This window comes from Ipomoea nil, unplaced genomic scaffold (genome assembly GCF_001879475.1).
Source record: "Ipomoea nil cultivar Tokyo-kokei standard unplaced genomic scaffold, Asagao_1.1 scaffold2647, whole genome shotgun sequence".
Classification (NCBI taxonomy): Eukaryota; Viridiplantae; Streptophyta; class Magnoliopsida; order Solanales; family Convolvulaceae; genus Ipomoea; species Ipomoea nil.
Genome location: NW_017619075.1, coordinates 1,729,906 through 1,739,324, shown reverse-complemented (window position 1 = coordinate 1,739,324; position 9,419 = coordinate 1,729,906). Strand labels below are relative to the sequence as shown.

At 38.3% G+C, this 9,419-nt stretch overlaps 1 protein-coding gene across 2 annotated transcripts; it reads right to left on the bottom strand.

Annotated features, from left to right (window-relative positions):
• Positions 1–3,636: 3,636 nt before the first annotated feature.
• On the bottom strand, positions 3,637–7,227 carry LOC109154575 (zinc finger CCCH domain-containing protein 53-like). 2 transcript variants are annotated; one of them, XM_019302355.1, is made up of 8 exons: positions 6,069–7,227; positions 5,394–5,576; positions 5,115–5,294; positions 4,925–5,016; positions 4,496–4,841; positions 4,206–4,403; positions 4,055–4,125; positions 3,637–3,953 (listed from the first exon to the last, which is right to left on the bottom strand). In XM_019302355.1, exons 1-7 carry the CDS (start codon positions 7,193–7,195, stop codon positions 4,092–4,094), a joined length of 2,160 nt encoding a protein of 719 aa, XP_019157900.1. In that variant the 5' UTR covers positions 7,196–7,227; the 3' UTR covers positions 3,637–3,953; positions 4,055–4,091. The 2 variants fall into 2 exon arrangements, with proteins under 2 accessions (XP_019157900.1, XP_019157899.1); XM_019302354.1 differs by having other exon boundaries at positions 3,637–3,956; positions 4,065–4,125.
• Positions 7,228–9,419: the final 2,192 nt, after the last annotated feature.

The window sequence follows — 9,419 nt, the reverse complement described above, 5'->3', positions numbered from 1 at the left end:
TTGAATTCCCAATCGTTAGGATCTTTAACGTTTCGACTTGATAGAGCATCTGTTTACTTGTTGTGTACAGTTATAGATGAAACTCAATTCTAGGTCATTATTCTTAAATTTCATCTCTGTGACCAATTGAATTATCTATGTGGACAATGATTAAGCATAGTTTCAAGTTGCATTTCTTGTTTTTTTGCCAAAATATCTGCGTAATTTTATTATTAGTACTACATCCGTCTCATTTTACATGTTTTATTTTTCTTCTTAGTTTGTTCCAAAATAGTGTCATCTTTCTAAAATTGAACATAATTATCATTCTACAATTTTCAATTTACCCTTTTGACTTTTTAAATTTCTAAAGATAAGTACAATTGTACTTTGTACAAATAACACCTACTTTTGAGAGGTAAAATTAGAAAGTTAATAACATTTGTTATATTGTATTAAGATCCGTGCAAAAAGTAAATGGGACAATTAATTAAGGACGGATGGAGTATTAAGTCGATTTCATCTTTACTTGGGCTAATTCCATTCATATTATGTATGTATGTCGTATTGTATTCGAATATGATTATATTGAAATTTTGTCATTTAACGATTGATGAGTGGGTTCATTTGTTCAACATGTCATTTACGTGCCAATTTTTCTTAGAGCATCTATCAATTGGGGATATTAGGGGAGAAGGTAAGAGTGAGTAGGAAAGAGAATAATGTGGGAGGGAAGGGAAAAAAAATCAAAACTGATTTTATAAAAAAAAATATATAAAAAATAAGCATGTCATTTCTCTGTTGGTTCTCTCTCCTCTTTCCTCTATCATTAATTCTTTTTCTTGGGTAGAGTAATATCCCAACCTTTGCAGATGCTCCCCACCCCTTCTCTCTCTTGATTCTCTCTCTGCCACAATGACATTTTGACCTCAAAAGTAGTGAATTCTCCCGCATTTCTCCTCTGATGTAGATGTTCTTATTAGTTAAGTGTTCAACATGTTATCTACGTGTCAATTTTTCTCATTAATTAAGTGTCCATTATATTATTTACGTGTTAGTTTTTCTCATCAATCAAGCGTCCATTATGTTATTTATGTGTCAATTTTTCTCATTAAAATAAGCATTCGTTATGTTATTTATGTGTCAATTTTTAACATTAATCAAGCATCTTGCATGTGATTTACATGTCAACTTTTCTATGTAATGTAACGGCATGTTATTTACATGTCAATTTTTCTCATTAATCAAGTGTCCGTTATGTTATTTACATGTCAATTTTTCTCATTAATTAAGCGTCCGTTATGTTATTTACGTGTCATTTTTTCTCATCAATCAAGCATCCATTATGTTATTTATGTGTCCTCGTCAATCAAGCGTCTATTAAGTTATTTATATGTCCATTTTTCTCATTAATCAAGCATTCGTTATGTTATTTGTGTGTCAACTTTTCAGAATAATCAAGCATCTTACATGTCATTTACGTGCTTTTTCCAGTAATCAAGTATCTTACATGACATTTACGTGTCAATTTATCTCATTAGTCATGCATCCTGCATATTATTTACGTGTTAATTTTTTTCATTAATCTAGTGTCCTCCATGTTATATACGTGTCAATTTTTCTTATTAGTCAAGCATCTATTTACATTTAAATAAGTAAATTTTCTCATTTTGGCTTTTTAAAATAATAATACTCCTTGAGCAGTTCCCAATAATGATGAGGCTTATTAGCTGAAAATTTAAATTTTTTCCCTTTATTTTGGACCAATAATAGGATGCTTGCTCTAAATGCTATCTTTAATCAATGCTATGGAAATAACTAATAAGATTTATAGAGACAAAAAAAAATGTTGGTATTGGTTACAATTGCAAGATAAAAAAAAAATTAAAAGAAAATGAAAATTATAGCCACGTGTAACACACTGCAATTCTATTTCAACATAACTACAGTTTCATTAGACAATATACACTCAAATATGTGAAATTGTTATTCAGTTTCATTTTGTATACGCTATAGTTTCATTTCAACACAACTACAATTTCATTTGATAATATAAAAATGAGACAGTGTCAGTTTAGATACACTATAGTGTCTGCCGTTTTGGACCATGGTCCACAATATAATTGTTGTCTGAACATATGGTACAGATTTAAATATGTTTTCTACAATTAGAGTATACTCATGATATCTCGTGATATAATTTAAAAATGTGAGAAAAAAAAAAGTAGTTATGTAAGGAAGATTAGGCCTAATAGTAAGAGTAAGAATAAGATGGAAATAGAAAAATGGTAGCAATGATAAAGTTTGAAGTACCGTATAGCATAGCATCAAAATTGGTGTAAACGCCCATGTGAGAGTGTGGCCCTCTACCCTTCATGTCCAGCCTAAAAGAAACCACAAAAAGGACAAAAGAGTCCTCCAAAGTAACTTTAAATTGCATTAAAGAACCCTACCTTTACTTGCTTTTCTGCACCCCCCTCTACTCGCCCCATAAAGGGCACTGTCTCAACACTCAGCTGCAATCAAAACAAAGAATGATGCAACTTTACCCCTACCCCCCACCCCTTAAAACCCACCCAAAGTTTAAAAGAGTTCACACTTCTTACCCTTTTGGGTTCCTGCTTCTGTGCATTAGTTAAGCTTCTCATCCACCTAATCTCAACTTCAAGGGAAACCACTCATGTAAATATAAGTCTACATTCAAGGTGACAGGGAAACCACTCATGTAAATATAAGTCTACATTCAAGGTGACAGGATTATAAATAAGTAAATCACGATAACTCAACAGCTTATTAGGTGGGAAGACCAGTGTCTAATGTCCACAAGGAGCTAGCCTACAAGGAGGGGTAAATCACAATAACTTAGCAACCCATTTGGTGAGAAAACCAGTGCCTAGTGTCCTCAAGGAACGACCCCCACAAGAGGGAAGGGTAAAATGGTAGTGTCCTCAAAGAATGACCCCCACAAGAGAGAAGGGTAAAATGGTAAATCACCATGACTGAGTAACCTTATGTGGGAGGACCAGCGTCCAATGTCTACAAGAAGCCGAGCAACAACCCCCACAAGAAGGAAGGGTAAAATGGTAAATCACCATGACTGAGTAACGGGAGGACCAGCGTCAAGTGTCTACAAGAAGCCAAGCAACGACCCCCACAAAAGGAAAGGGTAAATCACCCTGACTGAGTAACCTATTAGGTGGGAGGACCAACGTCTAGTGTCCACAAGAAGCCACCTCCACAAAAAGGTAAAACTCCACAATGACTCGACAGCCCATTAGGTAGAAGAGTCAGTGCCTAGTGTTCACAAGGAGCCACCCGAGTGAAACAAATGACTATCATAACTCGATCCTACATCATTACCCACAATCTGCGATCCAAGAACCAAGTGCCTAGTGTTCACAAGGAGCCACCCGAGTGAAACAAATGACTGTCATAACTCGATCCTATTGTGACTGTCATAACTCCATCCTACATCATTACCCACAATCTGCCATCCAAGAACCAACTGAGCTACCATGCAGGCGATACAATCATGTTTTACATTTATGGTGGATGGTGTGGTTTTCAGACCTGAGATTTATGCATCTGCAGAGTGAAATACAGTATGACTGTACTGTAGGAATTACTGCCATGAAATGAAGATGATGGTAAAAAGAGGGCAAGGAGGAGGGGGTAAATATAAATTATACAGTATACTAAACATTATAGGACAATATAAAGTTACTAGGGCTACTACTGAGTTTTTGTTTGTTATGATGCTCTATTCTGGTGTGTGGTCCATCACACGACTACAAAAGAGGGTACAAAATAGACAGAGGGATCCTACTCCCTTATATTAAACCACTTCATCTGTCCTATACATATGCATTATGTATCCTTGCCAGTAATATCCTATTGATGATGATGAAACAGTCTTGAAACAGATCTTCCTTGCAGATCTTTTCTTCTGTTATGGATATACAAGTCAGCTTTCTCTGCATTTCAAACCAAGTGCCCAACCATCACCAAACAATCATCTTTTCGCTAATTGCTAAATAATAATGATAATGGTAGAGTGGGGGGGAGAGCGATTTACTTTAAACCATAAACCATCGACCAGATCGAACTTCTTCCTACACTTCGATGGCTTCTTGGCCGGAAGTCAACCTGGTGGCAAACAATCCAAAATGTTCAGATGTCGAGTGTTTATATCCCGGGAATAGGAAAAGAAAGCAATGAATAATTACTTTGGCATCTTCAGGGCGCATGATTGAAGAGACGCCATGTTGAGGGTGGAGGTAGCAGAGAGCGCGGGGATGTCATTAGAAGGTGTATCCGAGGGGCTATCATCATCAGCATTTGCGGGAGCGGGGGACGGAGGGAGGTTTTCAGCGGGGGATTTTGTAGGGAAAGCGAAAAGGTTGTCGGGAAGGATGTTTTCCATGCTGTTTTTATGACAAACGCCAAGATCGAATCATTAGAGAGTAACCAACCACACAAAGGAAGCTAAACTCGAGAAAGAACGGCTAATAAATACCTCTTGTTTAGCTCCGGGTCATCATGATTAGCGCTCGGTTCCTTGCTAGTTTCGTTTCCACCGTCATTCTCTTGGACTTCACCCGCTTCCCAGGGCGGAAGCTTCACATTGTCTAGGAGGACAACCTGATTGTTTTGCGATAGCGGGTTGCTCATGGAAGGAACCGGGATACCGGGATATGAGCCGCCGGGCTGGAAGTGATGATAATTCGGATGATTCTTCTGGTCCACAAGTTGCATATTCATCAGCCTTCGTTCTTGAAGCTCGAGCGCCTGCTGCAACTCAGCCTCCTGCTCCAATTTTCTTCTGAGTATCGCCTCCCGTGAATTATAAAACATTCTCGGTCCTATATGGAAAAAGACCATAGGCAAATATATATAACTACCGAGAAAGAAAGAAAGAAAAAAGCCGCAAATTTCAAGTGCTTACCGAAAGGAAGGTCATGGGGCTCCAACGAATCAAGACCGGACGGGCTCAAGCATGTCCCGAACTTTGCTCTATCCATATGATGCTGTTGTTTTCTACATTACCAATCAAGAACGAAATATTACACTCACTCAAAACGTCAGTATCACACACACACAATTAAGGGAAAGATAGAATTAACACGAGTAAATACTTGTCCGGGATATTCCCCTTTTCCTTGTAGGGCTTAACGAGCACACGAGAGTCGCACACAAAATGCGGATTCCCCTTAGCCAAGATGCGCTTCACAGTCTCGGGGTAGACAAACGTAACGAAACCAAACATCCGCTTCTGCTGATACGGGATTCTCACATCTTGCACCGGCCCATACAAACTGCAAGTAAAGAGATTCCCAACGCTCCATTCAATCAATAAACCGCAATTTTAAAGCAAAGAATTCCAAAAACTCTAACCAATCAAGAATCACACACACCTAAAGTAATTCGAAACATCCTCTTCACTAAACGTGCTATCAGCAGGAAACGTCAAGTAAATTTGCCTCGAGCAAGAGTTCGAATATCCACCCAAACCCATCCCGGAATAGTCATTAGTCTCGGGCCTGCACCGCCCAAATTTCCGAAAATCTTCGCCCATCATCAAAGCAGCTGGCGCCGACCTGCATTGTTGCAGCAAATAGCAAAAAGGATGGATTATCAAAGAAAGATAATAATCCATAAACAGAAGTTTCAGTTTCAAAAGCTGTCCAATTCCAATTCCAAATCCAACACTTTTGAGCAGTATTCCACATGATCAGAGACCCATTCCAAACGGTCTGAATCTAATATCATCTCTTAAAGGCATACCATAAAAACACACACAGAATAATTTGCCAAACCAAATTAGGAACAGTTTCAAACACTGCAGAAATGCTGAAATGAAGGACAAATAAAAAATTTCAAAAAACACAATATGCATGGGGAAATGAATTACTAGCAAGCTTAGTTGCCATATATGCTCAAGAAAAGTAGACAGAGATGAATGGAACTGGATATATTAAAGATTATATGCTAGGTCTAGAAGCCACATAATAAATGATCCAATAAAGTTAACTACTTTATTCCAGATATAACTAAATGGAGGCAGAAATAAGGTGAATTGAACAAAATACCTCGGGTTATCGTTCAAAATGTTCATGCATTTGTTGTAAGAGAAAGGATGGTGGGCGCCGGAAGCAATGAACGGCGAGGCGGCGGCGGCGGCAAATCGTTGCTGCTGAAGAGCTTTCATCCGGACAAGCTCATTGAAGGAAGCATCGATTTTGCTGCTGGGAGAACCGAAAACCGGACCCGACCCATCGCCGGAGTCAGAAAACCCATTTTTGCAGACGCCTCGGCCGAAGTACATGCAAGGCCGTAAACCCAACCCATTGGGGGCGGCGGCGCCGCCTCCGTCGTCCGATCCACCCAGAAACCCATCGCTAACGGAGCAGCGCCGCCGGTGAAGCTGGTGTTGGTCGGTGCTTTCCTCGTAGGGAAAGATCAGCGAATCGCTCTTGCCGGTGGGGCTCATTATCGCATCAAACGGCTCATCCAGAAACGCCAATTGATCGGCGGCGTCCCCATTGTAGAACCCCGCATGAGAAGGGGAGCTAGAAGACCCAGAGGAAGCGGGGTTCGCGGAACCGTTAACCACCGCCGCGTACGAAAGAGGGCTCCTGGGAAAAGCCGGCGAACCGGCCGACCAAAGCGAGGACGGAGAAGACGACGGAAACCCATTGTTGGGAATCGTGATCCTGGGCGAAGTCTGGGGAAAAGGACCAAACTTAGTGGGACTGTAAGGCGAGGGAGAAGAAGGCGTAGAATGCGAAGAACACGAAGAGTTAGAAGACAGTCCCAGACAATCTTTAGCTTGATTGATGAGCGAAAACAGGAAAGCATCGGGGCCATGGGCTAATCTTATCATCTCCTCATCCCCCTGGTCTTGAATCAGTATATAACCCATGATTTTTGAAGCGTTTTCTGGATCCAAGCTTTGAATCCTGGAGAACACTATCTTAGTAGCCTCGTAAGTATCCATAGCTGTGAGTGGAGAGTGAGAGTGAGAAGGAAAGGAGTAGTCTACTCCTGAGTATATAGTAGAGTAGAGATAGTGAGAGAAAGTATCTCTTGGATTTCTCTCGTTTATGTATGTAATGTTTGATTGATGTTTTTTTTCTAGACAGAGAAACGATAGAGATAGAAGATAGAGATAGAGAGAGAGAAAATAAGGGCGGAGTTCCGGAGAGGTCAGTTTCATCGACCGGGTAAAGGATGCTCCGTTAAATTACCAATCTCTCCTCCGCACCCAAATCCTTCTGTATATATTATTGAGAAAATGATGATGATGTTCTCTCTTATGTATAATATTTTATTGTGTAAGGAAATAAATAAATAAAATCACAGTTATTATATACTTATATGTCAAGCAAATATATAATTAATATTTCATATCTTTATCCCGCACGGGCTTACCAAGGTTCAAACTTCGGTGACAGTAATATAAGAATTATGTCTGAAGTGGACATGTTTAAACTTCGACAGCGATAGTGTTGGGATTATATTTAAAGTGAGCAGATTCTTTGTGCGCACCGACATTTGATTTGTCTATTGAGTCAAGTGGACAGATTTCTTGTGCGCATTGGCATTTGGCATGTCTGTTGAGCCATTGAGTCACTGTGATTCCTCTCAAATGCTCTGGGCATTTGGCCTGTCTGTTGAGCTAAGTGGGTAGATTCCTTGTGTGCACCGACATTTGGCTTGTCAATTGAGCTAAATGGACAGATTCCTTGTACGCACCGGCATTTGGCATGTCTATTGAGCTATTGAGTCATCGTGATTCCTCTCAAATGCTATGGGCATTTGACCTGTCTGTTGAGCCAAGTGGACAGATTTCTTGTGTGCACCGGTATTGACCTGTCTGTTGAGCCATTGAGTCACTGTAATTTCTCTCAAATGCTCTGTTGGATCAAGATATGGAGACTTTTAGGGTTGGGGATTCAACATTTTCAGAGAAGAATATTTCATTATATCTTAAAATGAAAAAAATAATTGAACATCAACTACTATCAATACAGTTATTAAATAAATTGTATAATTTTGCACAACACGCTGCACTTATGTTGCACGGACGCTCTACAAGATTCATTTTTCTGTTTCCACAACGTTTTCTCTCACAGATTTATAAAATGAGAGCAATGAGTAATATTTATGTATATTTAAAGAAAAATATTTATTAATGTATACTGTTTTTTTTTTTTTTTCACTTGTTTCGTAGTTTATGTTATTAAGTTTTCCTATTTTTTCATTTCTCGATTTCAGCAACCAAACCCTATGCAGATTGCTAGTTCCCAAAATAATATAATATTTATTATAGAGTAAAGTAATTACAATTATTAATTATTTTACTAGCAATTCCTCACAATTACAATCTATTATTTCAAAACTCTAAAAATAAATTGAGGTGTGAATACAACACCATTATCATATGATGATTTCGACCAAAAAAAATATCATATGATGATGTTATTGTTTTTTTTTTTTTTGAAAATAAATAAAATATTAAAGACAAAACTTCATTAATAAAATTTCAATATGAGCATGTCGTTATTTTTAGTGGGATTTACTTCTTATATGTGATTTGTGTATTACAAAATTTACATAGTGTACAGTCTTAAGTAGTAACTATGAGTTTCTCTTACCACCAACATATATATATATATATATATATATATATATATATATATGTGTGTGTGTGTGTGTGTGTGTGTGTGTATATATATATATGTATATATATAGTGTAAGTTTCCCGTGCGGTTGTGCGGTTGATTAATGTGCATGAGGTTTGTACTTGTGCGTGAGTATTGTGCTTAATGTCCCTGAGATTTGTACTTAATGTGTGTGGGTGTGTAATGTTAATGTTCGTGAGTTTTGTACTTAAGGTGTGTGAGTCTTGTGCCTAAGATGTGTGAGTTGTGTGATTAATGTGCGTGGGTGTGTTCTTCATCCACTACTGTGAAAATTATGTGCATCCACTGCTTCATTTTCTTCTTGTTTTTTATTTCGAAATGGTGGAGGAATGGATTTTGTCTTATTTAACATAAAATCAGAACAGTCATATGTGCGTTTACATATATCCATCCATTCACACACAATCAGAAAAGCTTCACCCACCTTCTCTTTCTGTTCTCTGCTTCCTTCTGAGCTCGTAATTATGAACTCAAGTCACGCACATTAAGCACAAACATCACGCACATTAAGCACAATACTCAGGCACATTAAGTACAAAACTCACCCACATTAAGTACAAATCTCAGGCACATTAAGCACGCGACTCACACACATTAATCTACCGCACGAAAAGCCACAAATGCACCCGATCCCTTACATATATATATATATATATATATATATATATATATATATATATAGAGAGAGAGAGAGAGAGAGAGAGAGAGAGGAAGGTTCAAGTGCGGCAGTGCGCT